This window comes from Poecilia reticulata, chromosome 5 (genome assembly GCF_904066995.2).
Source record: "Poecilia reticulata chromosome 5, P_reticulata-male-v2, whole genome shotgun sequence".
In the NCBI taxonomy this organism is placed as follows: Eukaryota; Metazoa; Chordata; class Actinopteri; order Cyprinodontiformes; family Poeciliidae; genus Poecilia; species Poecilia reticulata.
The window spans coordinates 13402496-13421513 of NC_088834.1; the positions used below are offsets into that span (position 1 = coordinate 13402496).

The 19018-nt window shown below is 39.0% G+C and overlaps 1 protein-coding gene across 11 annotated transcripts in view; it reads left to right on the plus strand.

The window, feature by feature from the left end:
- cacna2d2a (calcium channel, voltage-dependent, alpha 2/delta subunit 2a) overlaps positions 1–19018 on the plus strand; it is a 240773-nt gene that overhangs the window by 140079 nt on the left and 81676 nt on the right. For 9 of the 11 annotated variants that reach the window (XM_081607057.1, XM_081607059.1, XM_081607058.1 and 6 more), the window contains one exon: positions 17958–18002. The exons of the other annotated variants lie outside the window; for them this stretch is intronic. In XM_081607057.1, the coding sequence (XP_081463183.1) occupies positions 17958–18002 (45 nt within the window). The remainder of the gene's footprint in view (positions 1–17957; positions 18003–19018) is intronic. 11 annotated transcript variants of the gene reach the window in all.

Below are 19018 nucleotides of genomic sequence, written 5' to 3' on the forward strand. Positions count from 1 at the left end.
GACTGAGAATCATTGTGGCAACTCTCAGCCGAGCCCTCAAGGCTGCCAGCTCCATTATCCACAGAATACATTAATCTCATGAGGGCTGCGCTGGACCGATTCAGATTCTGGTAAAACAGACAGAAATGAAGAGATGTCACAACGCTCACACATGGTTTTGTTTTTATGTCTCCGTTTTCTTTGCACTTTAATTTCTTCTTTTGTCATCGTAAAATGTTTCCCGACCGCATCGCGTCACTTCGCTGTCAGTTAAACTGCTGAGCAACTGAACAACTTTAGTCGCGTTTGTCTGTAAATTATGTTTAACTGGAATTTTAGCCATAAAACAAAACAAACTCGCCTGAAAATGTACGCTGGTATTTAGTTTTTTAAAATTGTTAAAGTAACTGCATTTGAATAGGAATATAACTGTGTTGTTTTTATTTGATAATTATATTTAAATGAATGGAGCTTGACTGAGTTTCATTCCAACGGTTTTTAGGTTTTACCAACATACAGCAAGCCATTTCAATAAAAATACAACATATGTAAAGCAGTGAATTATCTTATTCTTGATGAAGATTTCCTTAACCGTATTGAGGAGACGTGTGACTGAACTACAGCTTGAAATTTCAAGCCTGCAAAAAAGTAAGAGAACTTGCAGCTGCAGGATCATTTTTTAATTATCTGTTGAGATTACCTCTCACTCATTTCTTTCTTCTAGATCATCACTTTGTCTCTGGCACTATTTGGTGGAGCTCACCCTCTCAGTCTGTAAGGGATACAAATTGTTTGTTATTATGTGCGATCGTCGTGTTGTTTCTAATGCTGTTACTTACAGCATGTTTTCATTTAAGAAACGCCACCTGTGGTGTGGCTGTGATGCGCTTAGTTTGGCTTCACAACATTTTTTGCTGTTTATTTCCAATGCTTCAGAGAAAAAGGGCCTCCTGTTTATTTTTATTATTATTTCATTGGATGGACTTTATTATGTATTCCACTCTGATTAGAAAAAAAATTAGCTGAAGGAGTGTGCATTTATAATGACACATAGTTGGTTAAAATCTGTTTGCAGTGACAGACAGACACAAGCTAACTAGCTTAAGTGACTCACATACCAGATTCAAAAATGCCAATATAAGTTTATTAAGTTAATTTATTTAAATCACTAAGTTACTCAAGTTTAAGGTATCAAACATGTTAAGTTGTTTTATGCATCTCTGCCCACTGCAGTGAACCCCACTGAAAACCTCCTGGTTATTCCATCAAATGTTAATTTCTGAACTCTTCCTGAGTTAAAACGTTAGTTTTGTTGTTTCTAAATGAACATTCCTTGTTTTATTTGTGTTATTTGAGGTCTGAAAGCTTTGCATCTTTTTAGTTATTTTGACCATTTCTCATTTTTTTGCAAATAAATGCTAAAGTTTTGCTTGTAATTTCAGAGACATGTTGTCTGTAGTTCATAGGATAAAAGAACAATGTTCATTTTACTCAAACATAAACCTATAAAAAGTAAAATCAGAGAAACTGATCATTTTAAATAGTCTCTTAGTTTTTTCCAGAGTTGTTTATGTTTTCGATCATCATGGCTTCAAAAGTCTTAAGTTTAACTTACCAAATGTACAGAAATTAGCTCATCAAATTATGTGTACTGCCTGTTATGCAGTTGTAACTGTTGCACACACGGCTATTTGTCAACTGTAAAAAAACCTCTGAAATCACACAAACAGATATTAGTTTAATTATTAATTGTGCAACACTTGCACACATGGAAAACAGAGCCGTCTAAGCATGCTAACACTATGATGAAGTAATGTCTCAATATTTGTAAATATTTCCAAAACTTTGGACCTGATCAGCTTATTGCCCACTTTAATGTAGAAATATTGATAAAAGCATCATTATTGAGTCCTTTTTGTTATGTTACACCTGATCGAAGAGCACAGCAGTTAGCAAGTTCAACATTTTTGTCTGATTTGAACCTTGAACACGATCATGTCATTGCTCTGACGTCTGAGGTTAATTGAAAGCAGCAATGCATTTTGTCTCCCTGAAGAAGGTGAAATGTGATTGATATTATCTTTGCAATGTTCAGGAATATTATCTCAGTTCAGTGTTTTCTAATATCCAGCCTGTGTACCACAGACTGACCGACCAGCAAAGCTGATTTTTTCTCTCAGCCCAATTTACGGCATATAGGTCCATTTTGACTGCAGCCTCTCTCTCGTCTTCATCATCTCCTCCTCTTCTCATTCCATCAGCTACTACACTGATCACAGCTTTGATTAGACTTTTGGTTGCTGTGGTGACCCAACGGTTTTGTAATTTCTGTATCTTGATTGTAAGCTTCTGTAATTTGTTTAAGTGGTGCTTGACAGTCTTGAAATGGCCTACTTACATTTTTTCCTGCTTTTTCTGAGCTTCTTTTTCCTCTTGCTGCTGCTCCTGTGTCTTTTTCCCTTTTATGTTTCAATTTTGTCTCAAATATTTTTTCTCAACAAAAACTGCAGGTACATTGAGGAATATGTTGAATCTAAGATTGCATTCACACTGCAGCCTGCAGTGACCAAGCCTGACTTTCTTGTGAAATTGTATTTTTTTGCCGCGGTCGTTCACACTTCCAAATATATGCGACTTGTATGTGATCTCCGGTGTGAACCGCAAACGACCTGCATGCGCAGTAGAGGGCGCAATATCGCTCAGTGTTTTAAAGAAGAAGGAGAAGAAGTGCTAAGTGTTAGTGGGAGTAAACAAGGATGCTAACGGTGGAGCATAGCTTACGATGTTGAAGTTGTTGTCCGACCGGAACCAGCACTTAACGACTTAATCCTCATTATGGTCCACCATGATTTTTTTCTTCCTGCTTGCGCGTATGAGGATGCAGAACAGTGAGGTTTGTCAAGTATCAATGATCTTCAGCATCTGATCATGACAGTCTGGTCATAATCACAGTTTAGGTCACATTCATCCTACCAGAACGTCACTGATTCTCGACATACGTCACTATTCTGCGTCCTGATATGCACAAGCGGGAATGAAAACAACAATCATGGCGGACAGTAATGAGGTTTGAGTTGTTAAGTGTTGGCTCCGGTTGGAGAACGACTTTAAAATCGTAAGAAATGCTCCACCGTTAGCAGACTGAGCACTTCTTCTTCTTCTTGTTTATGACGGTTGGCATAACACTGAGCGCGCTCTCTATGTACGACATCATTGCGCCCTCTACTGCACATGCAGGAAACTCAGCTTGTTTGCAGTTCACGCCGGAGATCACATCCAAGTTGCATATATTTGGGAGTATCACTGCAAAAAAAAAAAAAAAAAAGAAGAAATATGAGCACAGATTTGACAAAAAATGGGAATTGGGTCACTTCATCCTGCAGTGTGAATGTTGCCTAAGATGCTTTAAAATAAGAAAACAGCTAATGAAAAAAATCTGAGATGGAAAATGTGTGCAAATAAAAAAAGCTCAGGTGTGGCGGTGAAGCTTTCTGTCAGGCGGAGTCGGGCCAGCTGGGATGCAGCCTGCCTGCCAGGAGGGAATGTTTAGAAAGCGGCCCCCATGTCTAAATCCCTCCAATCGATCCACTGCCTCACAGAAGATGGGAATCGATAGTCAGAGGAATCCAGCGAGCCATGTTGCAGACCCTGATTTTCACATTTCGCCACATGGTCAAAACCCATGAAATGTCATTTTAAAGGGTAAACCTGGTTCTATTTGTGCCGTCCATTTGGGGCAGACTCCTAAAAAGAATGAAATATGGACTGGTGATAACTTTCTTCGGTGAAAAACATTTTTGGATTCTGAGTTGGCATTACACAATGTGAGACAGATTTCAATACTTGGGGATTATCAGAATAATTTCTGGCCAGAGGCAAGTTTTTAAACCATTTTGGTCTTTTTATAGTGAGGAAAAAAGGTGAGAAAAAGATGGATGAGAAAGATGGTTGATGCATGGGTCACAAACGAGACCTGAATCACATATGTTTCTGTTTATGCTCTTGGCTGTAACTGTCTGCTGCCTCCACTGACAGCCGGACAAATATGACAAATATCTCACTTTGGCTACAGAGGGAACGTTTTTTAAGTTTCAGGAACAAAATTCGAGACGCATATCTGTTTTCACTGCTAGAGATCCATTAATTAAGAAGAATATTGTCTAAAGGTTCGTTTATTTCTGTAATTCATTGCACTAAGTGAGACACATTATATGGATACATTACACAGACTGCTGTTTCTTTATTATTGTTAATGATATCTTCTGTGTAGAGCTAATAAAAGCATGACATTTAAGAATATTACATCAGATGAGTAACAAAAAACATTTTACTCCAGAAATGTGAGATCAAAGTAAAATATATTTAGTACTTGCTTAAAAGTCAGTTTTTTTTTCCAAAACTGACTTTTAATCTGACAAATGAGCCTCTTATTAAATGTGGCTGTATGCGTTATTTAATTTCATTGATTGTTTTACACTTTGTCAAGTTAAAACTACAAATTAGCATGAATCTTATTAGGATTTTCCTCAGTGCATAGTGGCATGTCAGAGGAAAAGGACATGTGATACAAATCTGAAAAGTGTGGCGTGCATGTTTGTTGAGCCTTACAACTCAAAACTTTACATCTGAACTTTGACTATACCAAGAGTCTGAAACTACACATGTAGCCACATTAAGCTTTGGGCTCCTATAGAGCCAAATAAGAAAAGTTTTTAATTATAAAGGGAAAATGATCTGATTTTACCAATTCTTCTGAATGTTTTTATGCAGTACATCCAGAGTACAACATAAAAACATAGAGTATCTACAACAGATGGATGCCACTGGAACAAAACTTTGAAAACCAATTTAATGTTTTTTAGCTCCTATCCTCTTTATATTTTTTTATCATTTTTCAGTCATTCAAAATTACGTTTTTTTTCCTCTTTGTAGCAATTAGATGATTCATTCGGTTCCCTTAGCTTTCATTACAGATGATTTTATTTAGTATTTTTGTTCATGATTTCTTTTTTTCTTTTTCGCTTTACACAAATTTTATTTTGTAGCAGCAGGGGCAAAATAATTCACTTCAGAGTTGGGTAGTAACTAATTACATTTAGTCAATTATTTTACTTGAGTAACTTTTTAAATTATTTTTAACAGTATTTTTACTTCACTGTACTTATTACTTTTACTTGAGTAATTTTATTATGAAGTATTTCTGCTCTTCAGTTAAATTTCTGGTTTCTCTTCCCTGAATGAAGAACAAACTTGTTAAAGTTTCATAAGTTTTTATACTGAAAAAAACTGCTTTGAATACATTTTCTTTTCCCTGATTTTATTTTTTGTTACTTACATGTATTATTGTAATTTTTACCTTAAAATACCAAAATTTTCACTTAACTTTATACTTTGGCCCGTCTGATTTTTAAATATTAAATGATCAGTTTCTCAGTACAGCAGTAGACATTTTACCATATACTTTTTTTACTTTTACTTCAGTCATTTATTTTTACTTACTTTTTGCTTTAGTAAAAATATGTTGAAGTAGTGCTACTTTTACTTGAGTACAGCGGCACTTTACCGGCCTTGAATTAAATTAAAGTGTTTTCTCTGCTTGTATGTTTAAGGTTGCTATCCTTTTGAAAGGTGAAGCTCTTCCCCCAGTCTTAAGGATTTTTCAGCCTCTAACAGGTTTTCTTTGAGTTTTACTTCATGTTAAGCACAAATCAACTTCAATCAATTCTGACCAACTTGTTTGCTCCTGTTGAAAATAGTCTCCTCAGCATAATGCTGCTTTAACTGTGGTTTCATCTGACCAGAGTAATTTTTTTTTTTTAGTTCTTTGACTGTTTATTGAAGAGACAGTGTAAAAAATGGTTGAAGGATGTGAATACTTTTGCGCTCTAATCTGTGTATCTTCTGAAGCTTTTTCCCTCCATCAGCTGTGTTGTTGTGAGGATGTGTTGTCTCTGTGGAGCCATGTTTTACGTTTCTGAGTGGTCAGGTGCTTGTTAAGCTGCAGCTGGAGTTTTACTCGTGCCGTATTGTATCCCTGCTGTCATTGGTGGCTGCCTGCAGATATGTTAAAGCAAAGTGGCCATTGTCATTTGAATTTTCAAATCATTGTGAAGGACAGCAAAGCATCTGATAGAAATGATTACAGGGTCGAAAATTACAGGTTTCCTTTGGCCAGCGCTGATTGTTGATTGGGCACTCGGTCAGCGGGTGGGGGATGGGACGTGGCGACTGACTTTTCAGGACTAGCAGAGGTAATGTGGCTTAAAAAATCTCAGAGGAATGAAAATCGGCATTCAGCCCATCTGCAAAAGTAGAACCTGGCATCGTTTTCCGCTCAGAAACGTTGGTGCACCCGTGTCATACAGAGGCTGTGGTGGGATTGGATGTGGAGGTTCAGATTGTGCATAAATGGTCAGTGTGGCGATAGATGTAAAATGTTAGACCAGGGCAATAATTGCATTTGCTCTGGGATCATGTGATAGCGTTCATTTTGCTGTGACCGGTTTATCTTGTGTGTCTCTTTTCGGAGCTGCACCACCTTTCTCCTGTGCTGCACAGATTGAGGCTTGTTTGGGGGACGCTGGCATGTGTGTGTCACGCCGGATAGGGGTTTTTATCTGGCATTGTGTCCATGCAGGGTGGAGATGCTATCAGAATTAAAACCTGCTTCTCTATGGAGCCCTGTCATCCAACAATGGAGAACAGCATTACCCAGAGTGCAGCAGGACAAAGCCTCCTTTTCTTATCTCGGGGATTGGAATATTCACAGAGTGATTTAGCTGCTTTTACCAAGGGGAAGTGTCAGGCTCAGGAAGAGAGAGACGGTACAGCAGAGACGGAAAAGAGGAGGGGAAAGAAATAACGAGACCTGCAGGATGTTTACAAAGAGATGTTAAAAGGCTGGAAATTGCAGATTGATGGGTAAAATTGGGGGCATGAGATATAACTGCAGCATTTTCAGCCACATTTATTAAAATTGAGCATTTATTTTCATTTTGTTTTCCCTTCTTTATTCAACCCGTATTCGTCTTGCCCGTCCCTGTGCAAGTCATTCAAGTGAGTGTGCAGCTGGAACGGGCCATGAGGCTCCGTCTGAAGAGGGGGCAGGACACTGATGACACAAGCATGGAGAATGCCATTCACTCTGCTGAATTTGCACTGTGCATTGGAGCTTTAATCTGGGGGCACGTTTGTTTATTGGCATAAAAATGAACATCTGCATGGAGCTATGCTTGGACGGCACGGTCTCCGCAGCTCCCTAATCGCTTGAGAGCCTGGAGATGTGGAGCATGCCAACGAGAAAACAGAAGAAGAGGGATTCAGCCGCGCCCAAGGCCGCTGTCATGCACTCCTTTATCTGCGTCTCACTTAAGCTCAGTCGCTCTCTCCCTCTTTCTCCTCCTGCAGGCCAACAGTTTTAATTTTATAGAAAGGCGCCTGGTTGTTTTATTTATTGGCTTCACTTTATGGGCAGGCATTTTGTGAGACAACACATTTTCTTAAAAGCATTCTAACTCAAATTGGCCACACAGTTTTGAGGCCAACATCCAAATTGCCAATTGTGATTCAGTGCAATAAGAAGATAAAAAGTGGGATTCTGTCTGTGCAACAGTAACTCCCCACCTTCATTTAACACACATTTCATTTAGTTTTTAGACCTACAAGGCACAAAAAATTATATCGGTTTGGTTTATTTTTGTTTGTGTGCTTTTAAAAACCCAGAAAGCACAAACAGGAAAAACAAATATTTATGTTCAAATATGCTTCCTTCTCTGCAAAAACACAAAATTTTTCCAAGTATTTTTGCTCTAGTTTCTAGAGCAAATATCTTAGTACACTTGAAATAAGGCAAAACTAACTTTTCAACAAGAAATATGAGCTTTATTTGAGTCAATATTACCATAATATTGGTAAATTATTTAACTTATTCTAACATGGGAAAAATGTTTTGTTGTAAGAGAAATAATCTTCCAATGGAGCTAGTAATTTTTTTGTCAATATTAAGGATTTATTGACTTAAAACAAGCTCATATTTCTTGATGAAAAATGATTTATTAATTAGTTTTGTCTTCAAGTGTGCTGAGATATTTGCAGTAGAGATTAGACCAAAGATACTTGGTAATATTTTGTGTTTTTGCACCGTTTACTAGCCAGACCATTTTATCTCCCACGCCATCCACCCTGCATCATAAGGGAATCTTTTTCTTTGTAAAACATTGTTTTAACATAAATAGCACATTTCTCTGTGAAAAACACATGAAGTTATCTGGAAATGATACTTCTTCACTCTCTTTCACATAAAAGAAGTGTTTATTGCTAGTGCAGATTGGCCACTTCATACAGGCACATTCAAGTACCAGGAAAAAAAAGAAGAAAAACAGACTTCAGTCTCTGGTTACTCAACAGGTGCATTCTGGTTTTAGAGCATTTTCCATCTGGCCCTTTAAGAACTGAGATATTTACAGATACATTATCTTTATAAACATAAATCCCCAAGAATCAAGTGAAACAACACTTTAACGTTTGGAGTTGCATCTAATTTCCTTCTTTATACACACAGTGTGTAGCGATTGGCTGAATGTTTGATACAAAGGGAGACAATCACAGTGGATTTCATCACAAAGAGGCTGGAACATGAAAAACAAAAGACAAAAGAAATTCAAATTCAATAGCAGCCCTGCACAAAATTGTTGTGCATCCTTCACAAAGGATGTGTTGTTGTGGTCCAGTCACTTTTCTCCTGGGCAGACCGATTTCAACAAATGAAGTACAAAATGTACAAAGGTGTTTTTAAAGCTTGTGCATTGACTGAACTGCACTAGTGTATTTTCCCTCCTGTTAGGGTAAAACAGGAAAACAGGGCATATTTTGTGTTTAAGCACCTGCACCTTTTCTAGGATTTTGTTTCTTGAAAACATAAAATGTTTTATATCTCATTCACAGATGACCTCCCCAGTTCAAGATCACAGCAGTTAAAGGGCTTTTAGATCTCTGACATTTTTCACATGTCTGTGATTAATTTACAGCCTTTTAAAAATCACACATTCACCTTTTCACACTGGGAAAAACCTCTGGGCCACATAAACTAAAGGAAATGAGCTGAGCAAATTAGTTTCTGATGGCGTTTGTGTGATTTTCCTTTTTCTTTTTTTGACAACTGTCCTTTTAGTGAGAGTGCCCTTGTGTTCCAGAAGAAATTAGATGTCAGTCATTACCGAGTAAAAATAATGCAAATTGTAAGGTGTAAGTTTGGTGTGTGAGCAATAGAAGTGATGGTTGAGAGGTGGAGGTTATCTGTTGCTTAAACTGAGTAATTTACTTTTTTTGTACTTTTAACCACTTAATATTGGCGGTAAGGTTCTCCGGGGTCTAAAAAGTGACAGAGAAAGAAGCAGAGATGCAACAATAAAATTGTTCAACAGTGATTTAAGATGATTCCACATTCTCAATTATTGTTAGAAGTTTTAAAGAAAAGCATTTTTACAATTTATTTGTTGCATGCAGACGTTAAGTATTTAGACAAATGTTTATGGAGCTGACCTTCTTGTTATCTGCTGAAGGAATTGCTCTTTCTTACAGCCATTCTTTTTATTTTATTTTTCATGTATTTCTAGTTATTTCTTTTAGTTTTTGTATGTATGGTTTTGTTTTTTACCTTATGGTCTATTAAGACATTCTAACAGCATGTACATAACATCTTATTTTATTTTTGCTTCGTTCTATCACTTTGCTTCAGTCAATCAGTCGCTTGGTATCTAGAAAATAAAAATGTCTTTCTTCTTAAATCTCTGTTCTTACTCTAACTGTATTTTATGGTCCCAATAGAGCCAACTATGAGTCTTTTATAATCTGTAACCACACCAAGGAGTGTTGTTCCCTCACCCTTTAAAATGCTGCATTCACTGATTGGAAACAGGTAAAATGTTTCAGTGTCTGACCTTACGAGGTCAAATTGGAGCCCATAACACACCAACACATCAGACAAGCATGCGCACACACTCGTACCTTAGGGCAATTTAGATCATTTTTGGAGACCAACTCGCCTCCCAGTCCTGTTTTTGGACTGTGGGATGAAGTCAGAGTACCCAGAAAAAACCCACACAGTCAGAGAGAGAACATGAAAAAAACGGCCAGGATTCAAACACAGGAGCTGGACTGCATTGTTACCTGCTGTACCGCCATTCCTAATGCATCCAAACTGAAAACTTTACAAACTAATGTTAAGATTTTCTTGTATTTTCTTGCTGAATTTCCACAGCAACTGAGTTGTGTGTGTGTGTGTGCGCGTGCGCGCGCGCATGTGTGTTTGGGCGGCGGTTGGGTGTTTACCTTTCGGGGCCGATGCGTGCGGGTTAATGAAGAGCAGTAAATGAAATCCTTTATTGTGTTTGATATAATGTCAGCTTCCATTAGGGAAACTGGTGTAAGGAATGATTGCTAGACTATCTGGGAGAGGGTGTGCCGCTTGTGTGTGTTTGGCTTTTTTACTTCACGCTTGTGTGGACACCCCAGGGCACAGCAGAGGCAGAGAGTGTCGTCTGTAATTATAAAATCATTAGCAGGTGTCCAGAGGAGATATGAATATGACTGTAATCTGTCCTCGCCCATGATGGAGCGCTTGTCACACACTCAAATGTCAGCCTGTCTCCACCTGCACATCGGGGGAGTTCAGATTCAAAAGGTTTACTCCTAGCGACTACTCACTCATGGCGCGGACCCCAACGTGGCAGCCGTCTCCATGTGTCGGCCATTTTTCAGTCGCTGCTGTTGCCCTGCTCACACGAATCATTAATGGAACAAATTGCACATATTGAAATTTTAGGTGTTAAAGGATGTGACCTTAAATCTTCAGTAACTATTATAAAAAAAATTTTTTGTTAAAATTATCATTATGTTGTGACAGTGTAATATCAGACAGATAATATATGAAAAATAAAACTTTTGTGTCTTTACCCAGTGCTACCTGCAGAAATACATCACTCAGTCAGAAACAACCAATCAGAGCCAGGAGGAGGGTCTTAGCGCTGTCAATCACTCGCATGCTCACCACCTCCCTCTTCTTCTTTGCTAAGCTGTTTCACCACAACAGTGGTTTTGCTAATGCTAGTTAGCATAGCCACTGATGACCCTGGGCAAATGTTTTCTGTAGCAATAAATTGTTTTTCAAAATTAGCACATTAAGCAGCGTACATGAATTGATTGACAGCACTAAGACCCTCCTCCTGGCGGTGATTGGTTGTTTTTGACTGTGTGATTCTTCAGACAGCAGTAGTAGCTCTGGAAAGAGGTGAAGCAGATCAATCTCTTCACAATTTATTTGTCTCATACTGTCACAACATGGTGACAGTTTTAATAAAAATGAAAAAAAAAACATATTTTTGGTAAATGTTACATACTGCAGCTTTAAGGTGAAGGATATTCTTTCTTCCCATCTGATGTTTTTTTAAAAAAAAATCATTCTCATGTTGAAACTGAGTAAAAAACAAAGCGAAAGACAGGCGGACACGTATCCGCTCACATGTTCAAGTGAGCAGACATTTTCAGCAGCGACAAAGTCACATTGTAATCTGGAGCAGAGAGGCGGTTTCTATAGCAACGCTAGACATCTAACCTACACGCTGCTGCTTTTGCCGAAGTCTGAAATTGGTGCGAGGAGGCTGGTTGGAGATGGGAGGAGAGAGATGAAGATAAGACATGGCAGGGAGGAGAAGGAGGGTAGGAGGAAGAGGATAAGGAGTGATGAAGCAAAATGAGAGGAAAGGAAGCAGAGTGAGATAAGAGTGAGGAGAGGATAGCAGGTGTAGAAGATGAGCGGAGGAGATTGATGCAGGGGAGGGGCAGGAGATCATCACCTGACCTCAGTGTTTGTCTCCCTTTTTGTATTTGTTGGTTCACTCTGAGTCATAGATTTAATTTACTGATAGCACTTTGTGTCGGTGGCAATTTCTCCTACGTTCAACACTGAGCCCATGCACAGTCTATATGTGTGCAAATGAATTTAAAAGTTAAATCAATACCTTATGCAATTTTCTTTGTATGTAAACAACATGCAGTTCATGTACATAAAGGGTAAGGAGATCAGCGAAGGATAATTGCTGCGCTTATGTGGAATCAGATGTGTGTTTAACCTAAATCCGTACCCAAAGAGACCTGTGACCAGCTGCAGCAGATGGCTCCGCTGACCCTGGTCATGACTCAGGGTCATGGTGGCTTTGGAAGCACAAGCATTGAGCCGTCTCGTCTGTGCATGTGTGCTCAGATTGCATTCATGAGTAACTACAAATTACCCAGGGCTGCTAGGGAAAGAACTGCAATGTGCAGCTGTGGAATATTTGGATAAAAATATGGCTTTATCTAGTCCAATATTGTCTTGACGTATGTTGCCTTTCTGGACCTTAACAGCTTAGTTGCTTTTATCAGAATAGCTTAGGCATCTAGTTCATGGGTGGTCTGTTTAGAAGCAGGCAGTGAAAGCATTGTTTTTGGTAATACCGTTTAATAGCTTCTAGTATATTATAGTTAATTTCTTTACAGTGAAACAACATAAAGACAATATTGTTATTTAATTTTAAAGTTAATTTTAAAGTCTAAAGTAGGCAGTGGAAAAACAAACTTTAGGTGGGTGGAATCAACTCACTCACTCTTTGGTTACCTAGAAACAACTTGTTAAGTAACTTATGGTTACCTAGCAACTACATGTTGGGTAACTTGCGCAGCAGCAGCTTAAGCAGCAGTGAAAACTGGATAAAACATGAAAGGTCACGCCACCAATTTGGCAGTATTTCAGATTTTTAAAACAACAAAAAAGAATCAATAATTATCTATATCGACTGATAAGACAATATCAGCTATATGAGATATATGGACATATATCATGTAGCTGTTTTTATCCGGATCTGCCATGATTTTTGATGGCTTATCACTTGAGTAAGCTTATGGTAGTGTGACTTTGATTTTATTTCTTTAATGTAAACACAGCAATACCTTGTTCCCACAACTCTGATCTGCACCATCTTAGTAGGCAAATGCTTGTGCAGTGCATAGCGGACCCATGGATTCAAGACCAACAAAAGGAAAATATTTAGACACTCTTGACCAATGTGCTTGAGAAAGGTTCTGGTGACTCACAAAGCACATACATGTAGTAACATACATGTAGGCTACATGTTCATCTTTGCTTGCCAGATAAAAGCTACATTAGCTAAGCTAATTTTGCTATTTCGACAGTAATAACTACAGTAAACATTGCTGATATTTATCTTAGCATAAATATCTGCGACTAAGTGATACGTATAATGTACTTATGGTATTGTTTATAAGTTAGGAACAAGGCAACAGTTCGTTCTAAGCTTGTGGCTTGTTCATTGTTGTCATAGCAACCGCCTGCCAAGGTGGCTGTTCAAGGACGTGTGACGTCGCATGAGAACTACTTATTGCGAAACATATTTTTTTCGGAATCAGCAGAATATAAACAAAGATTTGTCCACGTTTGTCATGGAGACACAGCTGCTGTCTGGTGTTTGTTCGTGTTGGGCTCTGGATGTGGAGAACCAGACGTTTCTCGATAGGAAGCTGTCCTGAATTAGGACTTGTAACGCTGCCGCTGTAAGAGTAAACTCCTTAGAAATGACAGAGCAGTCTGAGCAGGACTGGGCTTCGGATCCGTCCTGCTGGCAGACACAACACCCCGTCACCCCTCCTTCTTTCACTGATTTTCTCCTCTACTCTTTCTGCAAAGGCATCGGCTATTTTTAGCCCTGGCAGTCTCTTTTTTTGTTTCATTCCACGCACTTGACCACCATACATCTCCCTTCTCTCCGTCCATCCCCTCACATCAGCCCGACCTAAACCTAACCTCCAACTCGGCCAGCTTGCTCCCTGACTGATCCGCTCCGATCCCTCCGCTCTTCCCATTTCCTTCCATCTTCACTCCTGATCCGTTTCAGAGCTGGAGGGAAGAAGGAGCTGCTGGTAAGTTGAAGATGTGTGTCAGGGAGGCAGAATCCGTTCTTTCTCTTCTTGTTCCTACTTGAACACAATCGGTCCGCTGTGTTGGTGTCAGTTTCAGTTTGATCACACCTTTTCCTTTTTTTCAACTCTTTTGGGACTGTACTACTTTCTTGGCTGACCTGTGCTATAGACCTTAGCAGTGACGTCTTCAGACGGCATATCCTGAGAGTAACCCAGAGAAATTTAGAAAAGTAAAATAGTTATTCTTTGAATATGATCTCTGTAATTGGTAGGGTGTGTCTGAATCCCATTTTATCGCTTGCTCTTAAATTTAAGTGCTACGTTTTTAAGTGCTAGTGTCTTTAATTAGAAAAAAAGGGGGAGGACTCTTAAACTAAACACGTGATAACAAAGATTAGCAGGAGATAAAAGAAGGAAATTGAACATAAACATATTTTCATGGACAGGAACAGCAGTGATGTTTCGTTTTAAGTCTTCAAATACTTTTTAACTGTTGGTGATTGCCACAGAAAATAGCGGAAATGTTCAATTTAAAATATTTCACCCTTATACCCACCAGTATATTGTTCATTTCAACAATCTAAATTAAGGATAAAGTATTTTGATTAATTATCCAAGAGGACAACTATTGCAGGACGTGCATTAAATTTTTCTGCACTGAGTTATGGTTGCAGTCTGATTAATTATCAGTATAATTCAAGTCTGTTATTTTGGACAAGTTTATACCCTATAGTGCAGCGTGTTGGAAAAGTATTAATGACTCAAAGTTTTCCACATTTTCTCAGATTACATCCACAAATTGCAGTTTGTTTATTTGGGATTTCATGTGTTTAATCAGCATAAAGTAAAGCATAACTATGAAGTGGGAGGAAAATGATACATGGGTTTTAATTTATTTTGCAAGTAATTTGAAAATGATGTTGTCATCAGTAACTCAGACCCAAATGTTTGCTCATTCTCCCTTTCAAATAATTGTACCAGTCAAACCGGATATCTGTGAAAACTCGTTTCTCAGTCTGGTCTCAGTTCAGGCGTCTAGATTGGATGCAGGTCATTCAAACACATGGATATGATCTGATCTAAAGCATTTCTTTGTATATTCAGAGATGTTGTCCTGAACCTCTTTCCCATCACCTTATACTGAATTTATCCAGGGGTAAAATAGTAAAAGGGCTCAAATTAAAATGTATTCTGCACTTTTCATATTTTTATTTGTGTCAAATTTTGCAAACCATGTGTCATTTCCCTCTTACTCTACATATATGCACTACTACTGTGATGAAAAATCCCAGTAATTTACCACTCTGGAAAAACTTAAGAGCCTGCTGCACTGAACCTCCTGGTTTTGTTGATTTCTGAACTCTCCCTGAATTAAAACATCAGTGTTGTTGTTTCTAAATGAACATTAACTTGTTTTCTTTGCATTTTTTGAGGTCTGAAAGCTCTGCATCTTTTTGTTATTTTGATCATTTCTCATTTTCTGCTTTTGTTTGTAATTTCAGAGACATGTTGTCAGTAGTTCACATAATAAAAGAACAATGTTAATTTTACTCAGACATATAGCTGTAAAAGGTCAAATCAGAGAACTGATCATTTTGCAGGTCTCTTAATTTTTTCCAGAGCTGTATTCTGCAGAACCTTTGTGACAAAATGTGAAAACGGGCATTGATAGTTTTTCAAGGTACATTTAATTATTTTGTTAGCATATTTTGCGATACAATATCAAATTAAATCATTCTTAAATAAATCCAAATAGATGTTATATTCTTAACAGGCAACATTTGCTGATATGTTTTTCTCCTCCATAATAAACAAAATGCAGCACCTGATCTGAGATCAATAACTTGACTCCTACAGCGTATTAAACCAAACATGTTTACTAATTATGATAATCTATCAGTCTTTCCAATGTGTGTCCTTTTTTACAGTGTGAAATTTTGAGTTAAGTGTCAAGGAATATAGAGAAATTAATTTCAACTTAAAATGAAGAGGATGCACGTGTGAAAATCAGAAAGTTATCACCCCTGACTTCGCTCTAAGGCTCAGATAGAAATAAATAGAAAGTGTGTAAAACACTAAACCACAGTTCTCTGTCAGCCGGCCTCCCTCACCAGACTGCGACCGCAGCTCAGCCGGTGCCCTTGAGAGCGCGTCCTCAGCCGGTCTCTGCTCATCATAATGAGGCCGACCTCACGGCGGCTGCTGCTCGCCAAACCCTCACGCCCACCTGGAAGCTGATGAGGACTCCAGCTGAGAGGGAAACGAGGACGACTGGCTAGCCGACCTGCTGAGAACGAGGGTGGATGAAGTCTGAAAGCTCTGGTGTAAAAATCTGAACCTGGTAGCTGAAAACTCAAGTGGTTAAGTGGAACAGAACAGCTAAACAGTGGGATAAATTTTCACTCTTCTTAACTTTTGGTACGCGCATTTCTGCTCTCTGCTTGGGAGCTGTTTACCTCAACGCCACAGTAACAGCAGAGGGTGATAAAACCCCCACAGAGAAGAGAAAGTAGAGGAAAAGGCCCCGTCCACACCAACACTGATGCTTTTCAAAGAAGTCTTTTTTCTGTTTGACTCTTTCATTTACATGCAAACTAATTTGTAGGCGAGAAAGAGAAAAACAAATTTTCCAAAGTGAAGATTTTACAAAGCTTTTTTTTTATAATGTAGTTATGTAAATGGAGAAAGCATAAAATCACAGCTGACTTTTTTCTCCACACCCACAACAGAAACCACCCCCTTGTGGCTGCTTAGACAAAAATTTTACTGGCTGCTAAAAGATTCTACAAAATAATATTTATTTGTTTCAAACGTGCTTTTGTGCAACATTTGACTTGGTTTAAAATATGTGGTTAATTTAAATTTGTTTGAAACTCTTTCCAAGGTCGTTTGTAACCCTTGAATGATTTTGTGAGGTTGCTGACTGCAGTTCAAGATTGGTACGGATTTTGCCCATTATAGCGTGATATTTTCTGAAAAATGAAAATCTCTTAATTCGGCCGTTTTCAATGAGGAGGACTTCATCCAGGTTTCAATGTTAACAGACTTAAAATCTAGACAAAAAAAATAGAAAAGCATTTTATCCAAACACTCAAAAAAACTGTAGGTCTTTGTTTAATGCGACAAATGAATATTTTGTATTCACTGCAACCTCTAACCCCAATTTGCAGACCGCAGCCGCCTGCAAATTGCTGAAGTTCTTGAAACCCTCTCTAAAACTGTTTTTAGTAGTTCAGACACCAAATTCACCTTAATAAACATTAATATATGTATTGGAAACTGTCTTAGTAGCATAGCAGGAGCTAGTAAATGCATCTTCCTTTGTGAATACAGCCAATCAGAGCCAAGGAAAATATATAGCGCTCCTGGATTGGTTGCTTGGCAAACCTTAGCCAATAGGTTTGTTAACTAGCTTTGTGCCTAAGCTGCATAATCTTTAATTTTTTTAGATCTGCTCTACAAAACAATCTACAAATAATTTGGAGAAAAATCTGCAAATAGGTGAATCCATGAACATTATTCACGGGGTCCACTGTATGCGAGACTCTTAATGTTTTGGTTCCGTGTTGATATAAATATTCGTTAATTTATATTTTGACTAAAATGTTCCATGTTTAGAACGTTCTTCCCCTGTATTTATGTATTTATGTGATTGGTTTTTATGTTATACCACCTTCTGGTTTCCAAAATCTGGATGGAGAAAAATACAGTACTATGCTGCCGGGTCCTTTTTCTGGTTCATCTCAGACCATCCGACGTCACACTATGAGATTCAAACTTGTGCTGAACACAAGTTTCGTACATCTTGCCTCGTCATGACTATCATTTTACATCACACTACCCCTCCTGTGTTCTGTGATGCTGATTATATTCTCATGCTGAACGGTGTGATTGAATATAACCATGACTCTCTCTCTCTCCTGCTCACCGCCACAGGTCGGGACTGATATAGGCACAGCTATATCTTCTCTCACCATCTCTTCTTCTTACTTTTCTTTTCTGCACAGGAGAATGCCATTTCATACTACGATTCGAAAGCGGATTCAGACTATGTGAGTACAGTATGGACTGCTCCCTAACCCCTCATCCCGTTTCCTCACACCGTCTGCCTGCCTTGACCCCTCCAGACGCACAAAATCCCACTCAATCCACTTCCTGTTCCCTTTCACCCCTTCCTGCAAGCCCTTCCCGCCCCTTCCCCTGGCCTTCTCGGTGTTGATGCCCTTCCTTCTCGGGTCGTAGGATCCTGCGCTGTCTGTGTGCATTAGTGAGTTGGCACTGCTGTCTGGTGAGCACGGCCAGGTCGACATGCATGAGTCTGTGAATCCTGGTGTCCTCCCCCAGATTGTATCTCCAGAGTTTCTTTTGTCCGATGGATGAGCCTGTTGTTGGCGGTCAACCTGAACTACTGCCGTCGACGTCCAGCGGCAGCAAAGCTCTTCTCTTATCTATGTCAGTCAAAGAAAAGTTTCAGATGCTAAACACATAGATTTTTCCTGGAATTCCTGCACGGAGTGCGTTTTGAAATCACACTGACTGATTGATTAAGTTTCAAGGAGGCAGGGAAGAATCCCCTTTAGATCACCAGAGCAGGGAGAAGATGGAGCAGAGAGTGAGGAAAGAGAAGCAGAGGAGCAATAAATCATGGTGTGATTTTCTCTTTGTGCACGACAGTGTCGTGATTAATGACACAGCGCTTTAGGGCCTGTCAGCACATCTAATTGGAGAACATCGGTCATCATTAACATGGCACACTGAGGCCGAGTCTGTGACGCACCTCTGACCCGCTCGTCTACAACTTTACGACCTCCCGGAACCGATGGCGGGAGTCAGGCAGAGGTCGTTCCTCTCCGAGTCCCCACCAGCAACCCTCCCAGTCGGTCTCACTTGGTGAATCTCTGCGGTTAAGCTCTGATGCTTGAATATAATCCTGAACTATAAAGAGGATGTCACATGAAATTGGTTTCAAGCAAAAGGTAAGTCATTGTCAGGCTCTTTTCCCCTCCTGTGCACCGCACCTCGTTAATTTCTCCCCCTGTCGCTTCACCCTTATTACAAAAGTGAAGTG